Source organism: Perissodus microlepis, chromosome 10 (assembly GCF_051167445.1).
Source record: "Perissodus microlepis isolate ML-2025 ecotype Zambia chromosome 10, ASM5116744v1, whole genome shotgun sequence".
Taxonomy (NCBI): domain Eukaryota; kingdom Metazoa; phylum Chordata; class Actinopteri; order Cichliformes; family Cichlidae; genus Perissodus; species Perissodus microlepis.
This window is the reverse complement of record NC_140470.1, coordinates 511000-530972: the sequence shown is the minus strand read 5'-3', so window position 1 is coordinate 530972 and position 19973 is coordinate 511000. Positions and strand designations below refer to the sequence as shown.

Sequence of the window (19973 nt, the reverse complement as noted above, 5' to 3'; positions counted from 1 at the left end):
ACTAATAATAGAAACCAATAAATACATTAAAAACAAACTAGATGAGCCCGTCGATTTTACAGGTCTAGTCTATGGTTACAGCAGTGAGAGGCTACAACACAGCAGCAGCACACAGCAGCTATTACTACTGTTACTGCACAGGGACACAGAGCCATGCAGTTTTCCCAGTGACGTTCCTGTTAATCCTCATTATACAAGAAGACATTTGAACTCAAGCAGTAACTGTCAAAACTTTGTAAAGGTCAATCTTTAAATACCAGCTTTATTCAGGAAAAGAGGTCAAAGACAAATACGACGTTTTGATAACAATCAGGTGTACATGAGTAGCTGACTGCAGGTGAACTACAGGACACGCAGCAGGTTCTCACTCCACAGAGCAAGGGCCAGGTTGAGTTTGTCCTCCTGTGTGGGCAGCTGAAGCTGGGCAACAACCAGCTGCTCTGCCAGCTGGAGCTGCCGCAGGGCCTGGAGGTAGGACAGGGGGAACTGCAAGCCCTGCAGACAGACATATGGCATGGTTGGGGTGGAGACCTTTTTCAACACACATGTTCAACACACATCCATATAGTGCGGTTCATTGTCTCACTGTCCATGTCCAATCAGAAGGTAAACCCAGGTCCTTCTTCAAATACCTGATGATATAACACAGCTGCACATCTCACTGGTATTGATTCGTGGATATTTTCAGCCTCACAGTCTGGGGTCCTTACCTTGGAATATAAAGCACCTTGAGATAACTGCTGTGAACTGCTGCTGTATAAATAAAGCTGCCAGCGCTAACCCTCAGCCTCCCAGTACACACACCTATCGGGTCAAAATCTTACGTCAGCTTGTTCTCCAGTTATGGCATTAACAAGACTTTCAGAAAACATGACCTCTGACCTTTATGTTGAGGTCACAGATTTGAACTGGTCCAGTTCTTCAGCAGCAGCACCTGTGGCGTCAGTGTGAACCTCCTACACTGCCTGATCCGAGTGACAGCACCCGACCAGCTTTTACAGTTGAGGATAAAAACCCTTAAAAACACTCGTTTTAAACCAAACATGGACAAATGCTTCGGTTTTCGAGGGTCACACTAACTGTTTTGTGGCTGTTCGAGGTTTCGTCACAGAGGATAAATATCTGTGGCGGTGGATTTCTGCACCTCTGCAGCAGAACACTGTTGAACATGTGTTATGAATATGAAAGGACCATCAGCGAGGTATGGATTTACCGTGGAGATGCTGCATTCTTCCTGGTCATCACAGCTGTCGCCCATCATGTGACCTTCTCTCTGGTTCTTCAAAGAATGCAAGACAAATACTACCAGCTCTGTGGCGTCGTCCTGAAACACACACACAGTTCAGAACACACTGTTAGAGCGCACACACAGCACCCCAACAGGGCTGCACATTTCTGTACTTACAGCCTTAAAGGACTCACTGTGCTCTGTGGGTGGGGCTCCACTGTTATTACCACGTGGTCTTTAAAGGTCAGAATCACTGTATCCTCCAAGGCAGGACTCTTCCCAGCTGTGACACACATCACATGTTTATATGCACAAATGTACATCACTGAAAAATCGATCTGAATGCATCCATAACATACACGGTGAAGACAGCTGCTGCTGGCAGTAAGGAGGCAGTCTGTTCATGATGAAGTCTCTCTTCATGTGAGTGAAGCCCAGTTCCTGCGCCCCAGTTTCCATCTCGTCAGCCAGAGCTCTGAGGCTGGCGGCCAGCCGCTTGTTGGTGTGCAGGCCTGCACTGCTGCTCTACACACACACATCCATGTGACTGTGAATGCATCTCATTCATATTTTACATAATTCAGAAAGCATTGGAAGTTGAGCTGTAATGACAGAGGCACAAATACAGACCTCGCTGTCTTCTGAAGCTATTTTTGTTTTATATTCATTCTTAGAATATAAGTCTTCTAAAAACTATGAAAGCAGTGCATTAGAATGAGGACCTGTTTATCTCAACGTTGCTCCAGTTTCAGGGAAAATATCACAGAACAGCTTTAAGTAATTATGAGTCAATTAAAAACAGCATATTGCAGATGTTACACACACTACCTGTCAAATGTTTGGACAGAGATTCTCATTTAATGCTTTCTCTTTATTTTTACTTCTTCAAACTGATACAAACTGAAGACATTAATATAATAAGCATGACAGGTGGGATTATGTAGCAAAGAGAAAATGTATAAATAACTCTACATATATTTTAGATTCCTGACAGTAGCCGCCCTTTGCTTTGTTGACAGCGCTGCAAACCCTCGGCCTTCTCTCAGTGAGCTTCATGATGTAGTGCCTGACATGGTTTCACCTCACAGGTGAGCCTGTCAGGGTTCATCTGTGGAGTTTCTTGCCTTCTTAATGACGCTGGGACATCTGTTGTGTTGTGTCAGGTTGGTGCACAGCTGACAGGCCTGTTTGACAACTGTTAGAAACAGTCCCTCGTTACTTTAAGAGCTGAAGGTCAGTCAGTCCATAAAATTGCTAAAAAGGTGAACGTATGGTCTCTATGTGCATGGTTCCCACTGTGAAGCATGGAGGAGGTGTGATGGTGTGGGGGGGGGGGCTTTGCTGGTGACGCTGTTGGGGATTTATTCAAAACTGAAGGCAGACTGACCCAGAATGGCTACCACAGCATCCTGCAGCCACAGGACAGGACAATGAGCCCAAACACACCTCCAGGCTGTGTGAGGGCTGTTTGACCAAGAAGGTGAGCGATGTCTGTGCCAGATGTTCTGGCCTCCACAGTCACCTGACCTAAACCCAGTGGAGATGGTTTGGGATGAGATGGAGCGCAGAGTGAAGGCAAAAAGGCCAACAGGTGCTCAGCATCTCTGGGAACTCCTTCAATTCCACGTGTTCATTCATAGTTTGGATGCCTTCAGTGAGACTCTACGATGTAAACAGTCATGAAACTAAAGAAAAAACATTAAATGAGGTGTGTCCAGAGTTTTGGTAGTGTACCAGCTGGAGAAGATGTGGAGGGTGAAGGTAACGGTGGTCCCAGAGGTAATCGGAGCACTCGGTGCGGGGACTCCCAAACAAGGAGCGCAGAGTGAAGGCAAAAGGACCAACAGGTGCTCAGCATCTCTGGGAACTCCTTCAAGACTGTTGGAAACCATTTCAGGAGACGCCCTCATGAAGCTCATGGAGAGAATGAAAGAGTGAGCAAAGCAGGAATCAAAGCAAAGGCTGGCTTTGACAGCTGTTTCACACTTTTTGTTTACTACATGATTCCACGTGTTCATTCATAGTTTGGATGCCTTCAGTGAGACTCTACGATGTAAACAGTCATGAAACTAAAGGCAAACCATTAAATGAGAAGCTGTGTCCAAACTCCTGACTGGTACTATAAAACCATCTCATATACGGTCATAGATTCTTCAGCGTGCAGTCACAGACAGAAAAAGCATCTGTCAGTATCAGTTTGGAATAATATGTCATGGGAATACAAAGATGGTGTTCATACTGTCGTGATTACCAGTAAGAGTCTTCTGGCCATCCCCTCTCTGAGGCTGACTTCCCTCCTGCTGCGGTCACGCAGTAAGCTGGGAAATACGTCCAACAGCAAATCTCCCCATGACCTGACAGCAGGCGGGGACAGTGAGACAGTGTGGGACTGATTAGCAACAGAGAACTGGTCTGGATCTCATCCACACACCAGTTTTGTTTGAGCACGACAGAAACAATCATCATCAAACCCATCTGTCATCAGTGTTTGGAGCTTTGAACAGGACCAGTTCTTCTGTTTCTTATTGGCTGAAAACCTGATGATGTATCCTGACTTTACTCTGCTGAGCAGACGTCTGTTCGTGTCAGTGTTCTGGCCAACGTGTGCCGGATCAGTGGGAAGTAGTTTTACTGCACACTTACTCCCTGACATGCCAATAAAGGAAAAGGAAGTGCGATTTCAACAGAATATCTTTTTTTTATCAAAGTTGATACTTTGTAAAAACAAACAAACAAACAAACAAACAAACAAACAAACAAACAAACAAATCACTTTCAAAATTCTACATCGCCTTGTTGTCAAGTCACTGGATTCATGAGATTTTCATTAAGTGTAACCTCTCAGGTCAACGCCATGGAATTTGAACTCTTCTGAGTTAGTAGATGCTCCTACGGCAGGGTCTCGAACTGCAGGCCTCGAGGGCCGGTGTCCTGCAGGTTTTAGACGTGTCCTTGATCCATCACAGCTGATTTAAATGGCTAAATGACCTCCTCAACATGTCCTGAAGTTCTCCAGAGGTCTGGTAATGAACTAATCATGTGATTCTGGTGTGTTGACCCAGGGTGAGATCTAAACCCTGCAGGACACCGGCCCTCGAAGCCTGCAGTTCGAGACCCCTGACCTATGGTATCAATCTGAAACCACCTCGTTCTCCAGTTAGCACAAAATTTTTATCTGCTACTATCAGCCTTTTAGGGCTTGGGGTAAAAAGGGGAAGAAGAAGAAGCTTACATTCTCTGGTAGGTGCTGAGAGTTAAGTGGATGGAGCAGTTCACTCCTGCCGGGGTTCTGGCTTGATGGATGGTTCCCCGAGGAAAGTACAGCAGATCTCCAGCCTGTCCAGAGAGAAGACTTGTTCATACTTAAAACACTGTGATTAACATGGTCAGACAGAGCTCTGTGTTACTGGTCTCGGTTAAAAGTTTTGTACATATAAACACAGAATAAGTTCAATTATGTCTCACATAATAAAACAATGACATGACTGTTCAAACTTAGTTTGTTTAAGAATTAAAATCAAAAATCTTTGTTCTGTGTAAAAACTTCAAAAAGTATCTTTGTTTCATAATAACTGTATGACCTCATAGTGACATCAGCCACAAGTAGTCCTCACACAATGAGGGAACACTTTGGAATGTGACCCATCCTTGTAAACGTTGGAGTCAAATTGCTAAATGTTGTCATTGTGTTACTTAAATTTGTAAGTCTTAGTTCAAGCAGCAGGATCAAAGACATTCCTTTGTCTCTGACCACCTCCCCAGCCTGCTGGTGGGGGGGCTGTAGTGTTTTATAGGGACACATCCTATGTGAGGGCTCTGTTTCTTACTTAGTGAGGATGTTTTACTTCCTGCCTTTATGACCTCACCTGTGTTTGTGTATGGTGAGACCGTTTGTGTGAGGAGGTCACACAAAACGCACACACACACACACACACACACGGTACTCTTTGTTCACATGTATGCCTGTGTAAGATGTCATATTTTAATGAGACTATGCATATTCATGTAACCACAATAAAGAGCAGTGCTACGGGGGAAACAGAGCGACTGGGGTTCGAGTGGAAGGAACGGCGCTCGTCACAGTTCTCGCCCTCGTGCACGAGCAACACAAAGAGCTCTGGTGACTTGCGTCTTGCTTTTGCTGTTGTAGTAGAATTATCTTGGCCTTCCAGCAGTAGGTCTGTGCTACACAGACCCATTAGTAAAATTCACATGAAATTCCTAATTCAAACTCAGCCCTTTGTTCTCATGTGGCAGTAACTGAAGGAGGATTCGGGGTCACTGATCCAGCTCTAACTACATGTTTTATTAAAAGGAAAGTCTGAAGCCTAATCTTGAAAGTAGAGATAGTGTCTGTCTCCTGAATCCAAACTGGGAGCTGGTTCCACAGAAGAGGGGCCTGAAAACTGAAGGCTCTGCCTCCCATTCTGCTTGAAGCAATACCACGCTATGAGGTCTGTAAGATAAGACTGGGTCTGATTATTTGAGACCATGTGCGAGACAAAGGATTTCAACCTTGATTCTGGATTTAACAAAGACAACAGAGTCAAGCACGTCTGATTTGAGCTCCTTTTCTTTTCCCATACAGTCCGCCTCTGCGGGAGAAACGTTTAAGGAACCATTAAAACTGCTCTTCCAGGGACTTCTGCACCCCTGCCCATTCCTACTGAACATTCCCAAAGATGATCATACGTTTGAATAAAAATGAACATTAACACTTGAACAGAAGAAGAAGTATTGCAGAATCAGATCATACTTGCTTTAGCTGATATAAAGTGCTGTACCTTCAGTATAATATCATGAGTTGGGATGCCAATACTGTCCTCTGACTGCACGCTGTATTCAGCTGCCAGTGGAACAGTAGGATTATAAAGACGCCAATGTTTCTGTCCCTCCAGCTGCAAGATAAACACCTGTGCACAGAGCACCATGGAGATTAGCAACACGTATGCTGGACCGTACATCATCCACAGTTATTGTTGTACCTCTACATCATCATAATGAGGTGGAAGGCCCTGCGACTCCTCTGGGGTGATATAGATGTTCGAGCCCACCAGAGCCCCAAAGAAGCACTCCAGCTTCTCCTGAATCCTCCACAGCTCATCCTGACAACACACAGAAGACCTGCTGAGAGCGGGCTCCACATGCACACAGTGTTAGCTCCACAGGTACTTGGACAGTGTCATGATCTTTGAAATCTGGCCTATGTTCACAGTGGGTGTTAAATTAAACAGTTCAGGCTGATTGAAGTGAAGACTTTAATCTGAACAAAAGCTGTGTCACATACATGTGACAGCGACGAGCCGGAGTTAAATCTTATAAGCACAGGCTCATCGAGGAATATGACAACAAGCCTTTGCTGAAGTTTGACTGCTACGCCGAGCGTGTCGTGCTGGACTGCAGGGGGACGAGGCGGCTGACCACAGACGGAAAGCTGACCGAGGAGGCGGATGCCTCGGTGACACATGTTCGACTATGTGAAGGGAAAGTTGCTGCAAGAAGCCAACGTGACACTGGTTCGAACTTCAGTGATCAAGGAACAGTGTGAACGAGTAAAGCTGCAGATGGCAGCGATGGAGGGGAACTTTAATACAAGCAAACACTGTGAAGATGGGAAAGAGAAAACAGATAAACGTGGGGGTCATTTTGCTAAGGAACAGGCGTGCCTCAGGACGATCATGTAGAGAATACAGTGGAAACCAACAGTGAGATGTGTGCAAACAGAATCAGAGCAAAACTATACGTTTGTAATGAGAGATCAAACACAGTGACATTTACCGTTGGTGAAGTAGATCTGTAATGCCAGCTGACTTCACTGCATCAAGCAACAGGAGAGCCAATACTCAGCAAGGAAACTGCAATTCAACTAGATGTGCTGGGAGTGGGTGCAAACATGTCCAGGGTGACTGACATCAAAGCAGAAATAAAGACACAATATCCACACACAGCGGCACACAGTTCCTGTCTTTGACACCCACGTGGGCACAAGTAAACGGTGAAGTGAAAAGGAATGCACATCGCACAATCCGAAGGGTTAGACTGGAAAAAGGAACTCCGGAAGGACGTCACAATCCACAACTGGGACGAGCCCGGCAGAGCTACTCTTCAAAGGACAGTAAGAGGAAAATTCCCACAGAGACACAGATGAGGAGGAGGAGGGAAGATCAATGAGCACAGGGCAGAAACTCAGTGGGAGACAAATCCCCCACTACATTCAACAACACATCAGATCAGGTGATCGGGATGGATGGAGAAACACAGATATCACACGAAACACGACAGAGCACAGCAGCAAACAGGCTGCAGAGACTAACAGTGAGCCGAGCCCGACTGAGCCCCCACCCGTGAGGCCCCATGGGAGACCAGGCTGCAGTGGTACTGGTTTAGTCTAACATGAGGTGGTGGATGTTGAAAAGAAGAAACAAAGGTGCTCGGCAAGAAATGAAATTGTTTGGTGAAAAGGAAACGAGATGGTCTGAGAGAAATGTGTACATGGAACATCCAGACACGGGTTTGTGAACAATGCTCGGGCATAGAAACGTCTTCAGTTTCATGTACTGGTGATGTGTGTGGTCCAGAGGCGAGGGCGCCAACACAGCTGTGCAGACGACAACTGCTCATCACAGCTGGCCATGTATCGGCAGCGCACCAAACACACTGCATACACAAAAAGGAAACAGGTGGATGAACCATGAATGCAAACTGGTCCAAAGGCAGCAAAGCCATGACACTCACCTTGAACCTCTGCGGCTGGTGGTACTGGACGGTGGCTTTGTTCTGACTCATGATCTTATTGAGAACACTGTGCTTCACTCGGCCTTCCTTGTTCAGAAGCTTTTTCTTGCCGTTGACGCAGCGAACGACGTTGATGTCCCTGTAGTACTCGAGACCCTGAGAACACAGGCTCTGCAGGTCACACAGCTGAAACAGGGACTGGTAGTACGAGGCTGTGCCAGGATCAGACCTCTGCAGATGAAGAGGCTTCTTCTCCCAATACTCTGAGAAGAACCGATCTGTCCCCATCGGCTGGATGAGGCTCTCGAACAGTGTGGCTGGGCTCTGGAAGCAAAGGGGTGAAGTGTCGCTCTGCTCCTCTTTGCTTCGTTTAACAGCGGGCTGCTCTTGGTCAGCGATCCGTCTCTTCACACTCGGAGTTTTGCTTTTCTTTGGCATCTTTTTCAGTCTGCACACAAGTCCAGAGAATATCATTAGAGTTAAAGCAACACATTGAAGGTCATTGAATTCATTATCTGATCATTCCTATATCAAATTCCTTTTCCTGCACGGTGAGCGCTGTTGAGCTGTGTCTTACTTAAACTGGCCAAAGTCTGCTGGAGCAAACTGGGAACACTTGATCATCCCACTGAGCCAGTGTGTGGATCAGCTGTGTGGAGCAGACAAACTCTTAGCTTCTCCCGCCTCTTTCACCGCTCACACAGCGACACCTCTGGTCAGAAGGAGTAATAGCACCCACAGAAGCTCGTAACATTCAGATTCCGTCCATACAAGCTTGTGAACACAGCACAGCCCACACCGCAAGCATCGCTGCGAACAGAGTTTTCTACCCGAACGATGTTTGGGAACGTCCCGGATCAGGATGGGCTGACGGAGCACCGGTGAAGCTGCTCGGTCATAAAGCGGTGCTCGGATCCCGAAGACGCCGTGACAGCTCCATCACAGCCATAGCAAAGCGACGGCTTTATGTTCCACATCACCACATCCAACAACCCCACGCACTCACTCACCTCCCAACACACCTCCACTCGAGCTCGACGACGACCCCGGTCAGCCACACGTGTGACTTCACAAGTGTTTTCCAAATTATGTCCGACTGGAAACTCACACCAGCGCCAGAACACGGGACATGTAGTGAGACACAAACGGTGACTTTAGCGTTTTACACGTGTCAGATGGTCCGAGAGGAAAACAGGAGCAGGACGTTACTCACTGTCAGGACCAGCGACACGCGCGCGCTGGAGAAAGCCGTCACCATCAGTCATTCAGCGGAGGCTCAACAAACCCACTCACAGAAAACACGCAGACGTGTTCGGCTGCTGTGCCGGGACACCGGGAGCTCTCCCCCAGCATCGGAAACAGGTCACGGCCTTGAAAGTTGTTGTTGACGCTCATCAGCGTCGCTCTGTGAACACGTTTAGGATGTAAAAGCATTTCACAGACACGGAATCAAGTGAAATACAGACTGTAAAACGGAGCTTTCCCTCCGTGACGTCACTACTGCAGTGCATTAGTGACGTCACCATGGACTCTGGAAACTTGTTATTTTGAACTTGATTTACATTTTTATTGCCAAATGTTTTTATTTATTTCATTTCTATTCTAATGGTCCTATTGGGGATTCAAATTCATGTGTTTCCAGGGTCATTAATTGAATTTGCTGTGGGACAAGACAACAGGGTGATATTCACAGATGGAAGACCTGAGCAGGTGAGGTCCTGGAGCCTAGAACAGGTTTGCCCACAGGAAGCAGAGATAAGAGTTACTGAAATAACCGCTGACTTTCATTACACGTTTTTAAATTAAGTGACCAGTATGAAAACATACAGAGAGATGGGACAGACTTAATGGCGTCCTACATTTTCTCTGTGTAATTCATTTTCTCTCTCTCTCTCTTCCAACCCTCTGAGTCCTATCGTGGCCATTTGTGGCCACTTTGCTTTTCGTCTTTCAACCGTTTTTGTTCTGTTAATGCAAATAAAATGAAACTTCCCAAAGGTGTGTATTTCTTTCAGATTTTTTAATTTTCAACATCAGCTCCTTAATAATGTCAATAATATTCACTATACACTAAATTGTTCCTCTTGGCTCTATCGTGGCCATTTGTGGCCAATTGAAACCCATTATAACCACCTTTTTTGATTCCTTGTTACTGACAGTACTATGTCATGCGATTTAGGTAAAATTGCTTTCATTCTAAACTCAACACATGAAAATTGTAGTTTTTAATGTTTTTTTTTTTTTACCAAATTACATCATTTACCCATTTTTGGCCAAGCAAGCAATTTCATGTAATATTCTGAGTTTTCTATAGGGGTATTTGATGGCTTACTGCACTCCAATGGACCAAAAAAATGACACAATTTTGATTCAGGTTTGATCTTAAAGATGTTAGACAAAGGTTTGTGTTTGTGCATGAAAAAAAAAGTGCCAGTGTGAAATTGCAGCACAACTTTGCATTTGCAAGAGAGAAAAATAAATTATGTTGCCATACGTCCAAGTTCATGTGAATGTCTCTTGATGCAAGCTATTGAGCTTTGAGCTTCCTGGGGAATTTTAACTTTGATGTTCATAATGAAAGCACCTCTAACTTTGTTCTTTTCATTAAAAAAATGCACACCAAAATATCTACTCTCCCAACAAAAAAAACAAAACAGAAAGAACTCACAGGACACTCTGCAAAGTTCAAAGCTGTAGCTGTAGCATAAACAACAACAAACTGGGACTGTTTGTAATTCTGTCCTGGGGTTTATACAGGTGCAGTCATTTGTAAAGCTATAAATAAACCCAGCAGCTTCAAGATCATTTTTGCTCTGGCAAGATGGCAAGACGGTCATATTCACTGCTTCAAGCACTTGACTATGTGATGCGCTCAGAAAGCGAAGATGACGAGGAATCCGCTGCATCTGAAGAAGAGGCTTCTTCTTCAGTCTCCTCAGAGAATGACAGCATCACTACCAGTGATGAGGATTACCATCCAGTGCCCGATTCCTCTTCTTCAGCAAGTGAGAATGATACAGAGACAGCAGTCGAGGCAGAGCGGCTAATGGCAGAGACGGTAGGAGAAGTGGCAGACGCCGGGGCGCCGGTGGCTGAGTGGATGTCTCGTTCTGGGAATATTGAGTGGTTTCCCACTGCTGAGGAGACCATGCGCTACAATCCAGTACCCACTGGTATCACTCCAGGGCCCACCCTGTATGCAGTTGCCCGCATTAGCACCCTGAGATCTGCATTTGACCTGTTTGTGACATGTAACAAGTGTCACCTGGCAGTTTGTTGCTCTCTGCCAGGTGATTGGCTGAAGAGCTGTGAAAAGGTAGTGGGTGTGTGGGGTGAAGTCAGCGCTCTTCTGTGGAAAAAAACCAGAGGCAATTAATTCACTCAGGTGCGAGTGGGTATACTGTCAGTAAGAGACTTTTGCCATTTTTGTTTGGATCGTTTGCTATTGCATGTGCCTATTTTTAATGTGTCATTGGACTTTTTTAGTGTGACCACGAATTTTAATAGAAGAATTGATCAAGCCCTAGATCGACTGCGCACAGGGAAACTGATCAATATTGTAGGTATATTGAGTGTTTGTTTTAGCTTCATGATTTTGAATGGTTTCATAAAATTGATATTTTATTGGGTAATATTTTAATTGATAATGTTGTTTGTTTTTCAGCTGTGCTGTCTCTGCTGTCCTTTTTTCATTCTTTTGATTGATTTGTAATTTTGTTTTGGTTAGTCCGTCCAGCCGTAAAGGCGGTTATTGATTGAGAGTAAGTTGTGTAAGGGCGGACTAACCTCCCTTTTGTTTTTTTGTTTAATTGTTTGTGCCACTTCCCTTTATCTCCCAATCGCAGGCCATGCATAGCACTGATTCCCAGCTGCGCTGAGACCCGAATTGTTTGCAGTGTGTGCCACGATTGCAGTGTCGCTAAGCGGGGTGTGACGGGTTGCAGTGTTGTTATTTTCGCACAGTTTGTGTGGTAAGTCTCATGTGCAGCTGGGATATCAGCAGGATGTGTTGTAAGTCCTGTCTGGAAATGACTGGGAATTTGTATGTCTAACTCATGTAATAAATAAATGATCAATTTATTTCTTTGCCCCGTTTACTCATCCCTTGTCCTCGGTTACAGACAGAAGAGATCATTCAGCTGCTGTGCACCCACACAAACCTGCATGGGAGGCGAAAGTGTGAGGATTGGAGGGATGTGGATGATGTGGAGATGAGAGCGTACATTGGGATTTTGATTCTCGCTGGTGTCTACCGCTCAAGGCATGAAGCATCGCGTGGTTTGTGGGCTGACAAGACCGGACGGCAATATTCCGTGCTACAATGCCCCACTACCGCTACGCCCAGATCAGCGCTAACATCCGCTTTGATGACGAGCTCACCCGCCCGGGACGTTTCAGGAACGATAAGCTTGCTGCATTTCGCGTCCTGTGGGAAAAGTGGGTTGCTCGTCTCCCCCTGCTGTTCAATCCAGGAGTTGACGTCTGTGTCGATGAGCAGCTGGTTGGATTCAAAGGTCGATGTGGATTTCGGCAGTATATGCCCAAGAAGCCTACAAAATATGGCATTAAAATCTGGGTGACCTGTGATGTGGCAACCTCCTATGCTTGGAAGATGGAAATTTACACAGGAAAATCACCTGGAAGTTCCCGGGAAGTTAATCAGGGAATGAGAGTTGTGCTACAACTGACAGAGGGGCTCCAAGGACACACTGTCACTTGTGACAACTTCTTTACATCATTCAGCTTGGCAGAGGAGCTGCTCAGAAGAAAACTAGCTCTGGTTGGCACAATCAGGAGAAACAAACCAGAGCTCCCTCCCCAGCTTGTTCAGCTGAGACAGAGGAAGATTCTTTCATCTCTCTTTGCCTTCACCAAAACAACCATGGCAGTCTCCTACATGCCCAAGCGAGGGAAGAATGTGCTTCTTTTCAGCACAAAGCATAGGGAACCAGCAGTCAGTGATGGGGAAAAGAAGAAGCCAGCAGCAATCCTTGATTACAATAGGTGTAAAGGTGGAGTGGATAACCTAGACAAGGTTGTTGGCACCTACAGTTGTCGGAGGAAAACCGGTCGCTGGCCACTGGCTCTGTTCTACAATCTTCTGGACATCTCAGCATACAATGCCTTTGTCCTGTGGAAAGAAGTGAATCCTGAGTGGGAGTCCACCAAGACCCACCAACGAAGGGTGTTCCTGGAGGAGCTGGGCTACATGCTGGTGACTCCAGAAATTGCAAGACGGCCTTGTGCCCCACGCTCAAAAGCAGCCGCTGCTATTGTTGCTGAGATACAGCAGTCAGAATCAGAGTATGACCCACAGCCCATCAACAAAATGAGGAAAAGGTGCGAATTGTGTCTAAACAGAAGAAGAACGGCAACCACTTGCTCCAGCTGTGGAAAGAGTGTCTGCAAAGATCACTCTTCTGTGGTTTGCGTGTCCTGCCTTCCCCACACACACACACACACACACACACACACACACACACACACACACACACACACACACACACACACAGAAAGAGGATGTATTTTGTACAAACAAGCAATAAAAGGCCGTTTTTGGCATGACTAACAAAGTGGGAGTTTCTTTTATTGGGGTCATTACTCACAGGAATAATACAAAATATTAATAATAATTATTTTTGTTACTGGCACTGACCTGCAATGATTTAAAAAAAAAAAAAAAAAAAAAAAAAAAAAGGTTTCGTCATTCAACTGCTGAAAAAATTTGAACTTTATTGCTATTTCCCCCCCAAAAAACATAGTAACATATAATTTGACTGGTATTCAAAGGGTATAATTTCTAATTTTGAATTATATTTTGGTTTTCATGACTAGGACTGGTTTTCATTTAAAAAATGAAGTTGGTCTAAGTAGAAAAATGTTTTAATATATAATAATTTTATAGTATTCTGTAAATGTAAACAAGGGGTGACCATTTTTGGCCACGAACAGTCTGAGAGGGAGTTTTTTTGTTTTTCTGCCACTGCAGAAAAAAACAATGTTGCATAAATGTCATTGATGCTGTTAATTATTGCTATGCATCTAACCTTCATCATGGTTAGCAAATAAATCAGATGGCATGTATTATTTAGAAAAAAAACTGGGATTTTATGATTTTCTCTATTTATGAGTTGTTATGATTATGTGCTCTAACTGGTATTTAAAGGGTTAAATTTCAGAATTTTAATGAAATTTTGATTTTCATGAACAGCCCTGATGCTAATCTAAAAAATCATGTAAAAAAACTGGACATTTTTCTTAATATATATGAATTTTATAGCATTTTGTAAATGTAAACAAGGGGTGGCCATTTTTGGCCACGAACAGTCTGAGAGGGAGTTTTTATGTTTTTGCTCTCTCTGCACTAAAATAACAATGCATTATAATCAATGTTGATGTGAATCAATTATATGCCCCAGACTCTACTATTAATAATACAAGAAATTTCAGTAGCAATGCAATTATATAAAATTGCGAGATTTGAGGTTGTCGTCCAGCTGGTGCAGTGGACAAACAAACTGGTGTTTAAAGGGTTAAAAAATAAAAAAGTAATAATTATTTTATATTTATGGAAAGAACTGAAGTTACTTAAAAGCTTTATGCAGAAAAAATGGCAAAAAACCAAAAATAATAAAAATTACAGACCTAATCTGTAGGTGGCCACGAACAAGCTGAAAGGGTAGTGATTTTGATCAGACTCAGAGGGATATATATATATATATATATATATATATATATATATATATATATATGTGTGTGTGTGTGTGTATTAAATAGGGGGAGAGTCACCTGAATTTATTTCCACAAAGAAAATTCAGGTACCGTCAACATAAAATGATGCTCCACTGAATTAAAGGTTTTATTGGAGTGGAAGAAGAGAAGGAGTGACTGTCTTCAGTTCGGAGATGTCCTGGACCAACCTTACATTACAGTGGATCAATCTTCCTTTCAAGAAAAAAGACTGTTTCCGCAATATGACTCAACATTCCTGTATGACGATGAGCAGTGAAAGTATAGGTTAGTAGTTTATAGGAGTCTGAGCTTCTCACAGAGTCTGGAGACCTTTTTAGGTTTTGGATTAAATTCAGTTTTATTTATATAGCGCCAAATCACAACAACAGTCGCCTCAAGGCGCTTTATATTGTACAGTAGATCCTACAATAATAGATACAGAGAAAAACCCAACAATCATATGACCCCCTATGAGCAAGCACTTTGGCGACAGTGGGAAGGAAAAACTCCCTTTTAACAGGAAGAAACCTCCAGCAGTACCAGGCTCAGGGAGGGGCGGGGCCATCTGGGCGGAGCAGTCAAACGCAGATTCACTGAGCGCAGGGTAAGCTAGCGAGACAGAAGTTAAGCTCTCCTTGCAACATGGCAAATTGAACCTCCCCCACCCTCATTCAGATCTGGCGTTTGGAACTATTTTGGTCTTCATGTGAAGTATGACCCTGAAGGTAAGCGCGTCATGGACAAAAGTAAAACAGTATGTTGGATGTGCCACGCAATGCTCAATTACATGGGTGGGAGCTAGTGTGTTAGCGCAGTTAGCTCGTTAACGTGTTGGCCGTCCAGCCCCACGCACGGGGTGATCCGTGGTAGCTCGTTAACGGAGATTTGCCTGTTGTGGCGTTAACGTCATTTCAACGAGATTTACGCTGACAGCACTAGTGGGAACACAACGAATATGACTGCACATTTACACCGACATCATCCTAGTGTAAAGACAAGTGGAAGCAGAGAAAAACAACAAGCACGCATGCTACAAACTTTACCCGAGTCATTTAGACAGCCGTTAGCACAGGATTCTCCTTATGGGGACCTGATATGTTTAATATGCTGCTGAGAATATAGCCCAGAAGAAGCGTATAGTATAGCTTTTATTTTGGAAAGAGCCATTTCTCTGTAATAAACTCTCTTTTCCAAAGATGAGTGATTCCTCAATCAGATACAGGGCTCGCAATATCGCTAGCCCGACGTCCCGGGGCTAGCCATTTTTCCAGTCGGGCTACCAAAATCTATCTCTGCCCTGCCCGTCGGGCTATCGTAGGAAGGAAAAATATATGTCAATGCTTTTGCATTCTTTCGGAAATGTAGCTTGGTAATTATGTCATTGGCATCGGTGAGCCACTGTCAATATGTGACATATTGAAATCGCGTTTGAATTTGCGCTTGTTTTTTGCTTTCACTTTGCAATCGCACGAACTGTGTATAGAGAGCGACAGCACTGACTGGTGAGTGATGATAATTTGCGCACCAATTCCTCTGACATCGTCTTATCAATCGTTAGCTTACTATGCAAACATGACAAGTGAAATCTCCCGCAGCTTAAACATGTGAGAGGTTGATCGCGCAGAGAATCGCTGAGCTTATGTGAGTGCGTGTGTAAAAGCAGCAGGATATATATTTTAGTTCTGCTGAGCCAAATAAGACAGGTCAGGGTGAAGAAGTGACAGCCAAAGAAAAGCTTACCACAAAACGGAAAAGTTATGACAAATCAGACTATAAGGCAAAAAGAAAGTGCAGCTTTATGGTTTCATGGACAAAAGAATTTCTGTGGCTGCAACATGACGAGCTAAATAACCAGGGCTGCACATAAGTGGTCCGCAGGTGCGCATTCGCTGTCAAAATAAAAAACGCACACAAGATAAGAAGTTGCAACACGTGTTTGCGTACATTAGATTTTCAGGAGGAGGACAGACATTTGTTTAGAACTCTTAAAGATGTCGAAGAAGCTCCTTTAAGCAATTACTGTGATGTTCCTCCACCTCCAAAGAAATGTCAGAAGGAGTCCGAACCACAAAAGAAGCGCGTATTCTCGGAAAAGTAGTTGCAGGAGGTGAGCTGGCTTCAAACAAATGATGAACGCACAGAGAGGTGGTGCAGAATGTGCCGTGAAAATTTAATAAATGACAAATTAAAAAGGCATGAACATTTTTTTTGTATCAAAAAAATATCGAACCGTGACACCAAAGTATTGAACCGAACCGAACCGTGAATTTTGTGTATCGTTGCACCCCTAATATATATATATATATATATATATATATATATATATATAAACACCCATCTCGCCCCTGCGGGCGGTTTATCCTTCAAGCTCGGGTCCTCTACCAGAGGCCTGGGAGCTTGAGGGTCCTGCGCAGTATCTTAGCTGTTCCTAGGACTGCGCTCTTCTGGACAGAGATCTCCGATGTTGTTCCCGGGATCTGCTGGAGCCACTCGCCTAGCTTGGGAGTCACCGCACCTAGTGCTCCGATTACCACGGGGACCACCGTCACCTTCACCCTCCACATCCTCTCGAGCTCTTCTCTGAGCCCTTGGTATTTCTCCAGCTTCTCGTGTTCCTTCTTCCTGATATTGCTGTCATTCGGAACCGCTACATCGATCACTACGGCCGTCTTCTTCTGTCTGTCTACCACCACTATGTCCGGTTGGTTAGCCACCACCATTTTGTCCGTCTGTATCTGGAAGTCCCACAGGATCTTAGCTCGGTCATTCTCCACCACCCTTGGGGGCATCTCCCATTTTGACCTCGGGACTTCCAGGTTATACTCGGCACAGATGTTTCTGTACACTATGCCGGCCACTTGGTTATGGCGTTCCATGTATGCCTTGCCTGCTAGCATCTTGCACCCTGCTGTTATGTGCTGGATTGTCTCTGGAGCATCTTTACACAGCCTGCACCTGGGGTCTTGCCTGGTGTGATAGACCCCAGCCTCTATGGATCTTGTACTCAGAGCTTGTTCTTGTGCTGCCATGATTAGTGCCTCTGTGCTGTCTTTCAGTCCAGCTTTGTCCAGCCACTGGTAGGATTTCTGGATGTCAGCCACCTCCTCTATCTGCCGGTGGTACATACCGTGCAGGGCCCTGTCCTTCCATGATGGTTCCTCGTCTCCCCCCTCTTTCTTGGGTTTCTGCTGCCTGAGGTATTCACTGAGCACTCGGTCAGTTGGGGCCATCTTCCCAATGTATTCTTGGATGTTCGTTGTCTCATCCTGGACTGTGGTGCTGACACTCACCAGTCCCCGGCCCCCTTCCTTCCGCTTAGCGTACAGCCTCAGGGTGCTGGACTTGGGGTGAAACCCTCCATGCATGGTAAGGAGCTTTCTTGTCTTTATGTCAGTGGCTTCTATCTCCTCCTTTGGCCAGCCTATTACCCCAGCAGGGTACCTGATCACGGGCAGGGCGTAGGTGTTGATGGCCCGGATCTTGTTCTTACCGTTCAGCTGACTCCTCAGGACTTGCCTGACCCTCTGCAGGTACTTGGTGGTTGCAGCCTTTCTAGCGGCCTCTTCATGGTTCCCCTGCGGGATCCCCAGGTACTTGTAACTGTCCTCTATGTCTGCAATGTTGCCTTCTGGTAGTTCAATCCCCTCAGTTCTGACTACCTTCCCTCTCTTCGTTACCATTCGACTACACTTCTCCAGTCCGAACGACATTCCAATGTCATTGCTGTATAGCCTGGTAGTGTGGATCAGTGAATCGATGTCTCGTTCACTCTTGGCATACAGCTTGATGTCATCCATGTACAGGAGGTGGCTGACAACTGCTCCGTTCCGTAGTCGGTATCCGTAGCCAGTCTTGTTAATGATCTCACTGAGGGGGTTCAGGCCTATGCAGAACAGCAGTGGGGACAGAGCATCTCCTTGGTAGATCCCGCACTTGATGGTGACTTGTGCTATGGGCTTGGAGTTGGCCTCTAGTGTTGTACGCCACATCCCCATTGAGTTCCTGATGAAGGCTCTTAGGGTCCTGTTGATCTTGTACAATTCTAAGCATTCCAGGATCCAGCTGTGGGGCATTGAGTCATAGGCCTTCTTGTAATCAATCCAGGCAGTGCACAGGTTGGTCAGTCTGGTCTTGCAGTCTCGGCTGACTGTTCTGTCTACCAGTAGCTGGTGTTTTGCACCTCTGGTATTCTTGCCAATCCCTTTCTGTGCCCCACTCATGTATTGACCCATGTGCCTGTTCATCTTAGCCGATATGATGCCTGACAGGAGCTTCCATGTAGTACTGAGGCAGGTTATTGGTCGGTAGTTGGATGGGACCGGTCCCTTCTTGGGGTCCTTGGGGATCAGGACCGTTCGACCTTCGGTTAGCCATTCCGGGTGTCTCTCGTTAACTAGCAGCTGGTTCATTTGTGCTGCCAGACGCTCGTGGAGTGCAGTCAGCTTCTTCAGCCAGTAGGCGTGAACCATGTCGGGCCCTGGTGCTGTCCAACTCTTCATACTGGAGACCCTTTCTTGGATATCTGCCACTGTGATGGTTACTGGTCCCTGTTCAGGGAGGTCGCTATGGTCTGCCCTCAGATCCACTAGCCACTGAGCATTGCCGTTATGGGTTGCGTCCTTCTCCCATATACTCTTCCAGTATTGCTCCGTCTCCAGCCTTGGTGGTGCTGTTCTCTTATTGTTCCCTTGCCACTGAGAGTACACCTTTGCTGGTTCTGTGGAGAACAGCTGGTTTATTCTCCTGCCTTCTATCTCTCTGGTGTACCTCCTCAAGCGGCTGGCCAAGGCTGTGAGTCTTTGCTTGGCAGTTTCCAAGGCCTCAGGTATGGACAGTTTGCTGTATTTCTTATGCACCTTCTTTGCCGCACCTTTCTGCAACTCCGTTAGTTGGCTAACCTCCCTCCGTGCTGCTTTGATCTTGCTCTCTAGCCTCCTTCTCCATGGAGGGTACTGCCCCTTGTGGCTGTTCAACTTGTAGCCAAGCATCTCACTGATCACTGCTGCCGTATTGTAGATCAGTTTGTTAGTGTCGGTAATCGTGGTTGTAGGTATCGTCCGTAGTGCTGCATTAACATCATCTAGCAGACCTTCTGAGGGTACTTCACGTAATCTTGGTAACCGGCTACGGGGGATCCAGGTTTCAAGCTTGGCCATGATCCTATTTCTCAGGTCAGTTCCTCTCGCACTCAACGATCCTTCTCCTATCGCACTTGGGGCTATGTACCCAATCTCGGGTGGGGGTGATGATATCTCCCCCCTGACCTGGCGTCCTGACT

The 19973-nt window shown here is 45.5% G+C and overlaps 1 protein-coding gene and 1 long non-coding RNA gene across 6 annotated transcripts; one reads left to right on the top strand and one right to left on the bottom strand.

Annotated features, from left to right (window-relative positions):
* Positions 1-242: 242 nt before the first annotated feature.
* Positions 243-9467, bottom strand: riox2 (ribosomal oxygenase 2). Of its 5 annotated transcripts, XM_084941342.1 has the most exons (11): positions 9177-9195; positions 8974-9059; positions 7964-8411; positions 6214-6333; positions 6013-6141; positions 4461-4564; positions 3480-3582; positions 1588-1753; positions 1423-1511; positions 1214-1324; positions 243-495 (listed from the first exon to the last, which is right to left on the bottom strand). In XM_084941342.1, exons 3-11 carry the CDS (start codon positions 8399-8401, stop codon positions 343-345), a joined length of 1413 nt encoding a protein of 470 aa, XP_084797468.1. In that variant the 5' UTR covers positions 8402-8411; positions 8974-9059; positions 9177-9195; the 3' UTR covers positions 243-342. The 5 variants fall into 5 exon arrangements, with proteins under 5 accessions (XP_084797468.1, XP_084797472.1, XP_084797471.1 ...); XM_084941346.1 differs by lacking the exons at positions 8974-9059; positions 9177-9195 and adding an exon at positions 9257-9467; XM_084941345.1 differs by having other exon boundaries at positions 8986-9250.
* A 1168-nt stretch (positions 9468-10635) lies between these two features.
* On the top strand, positions 10636-12043 carry LOC146378541 (uncharacterized). The gene is made up of 2 exons (XR_014801470.1): positions 10636-11522; positions 11809-12043. It is a non-coding gene; the product is annotated as an uncharacterized LOC146378541 (long non-coding RNA).
* The last annotated feature ends 7930 nt before the right edge of the window (positions 12044-19973 follow it).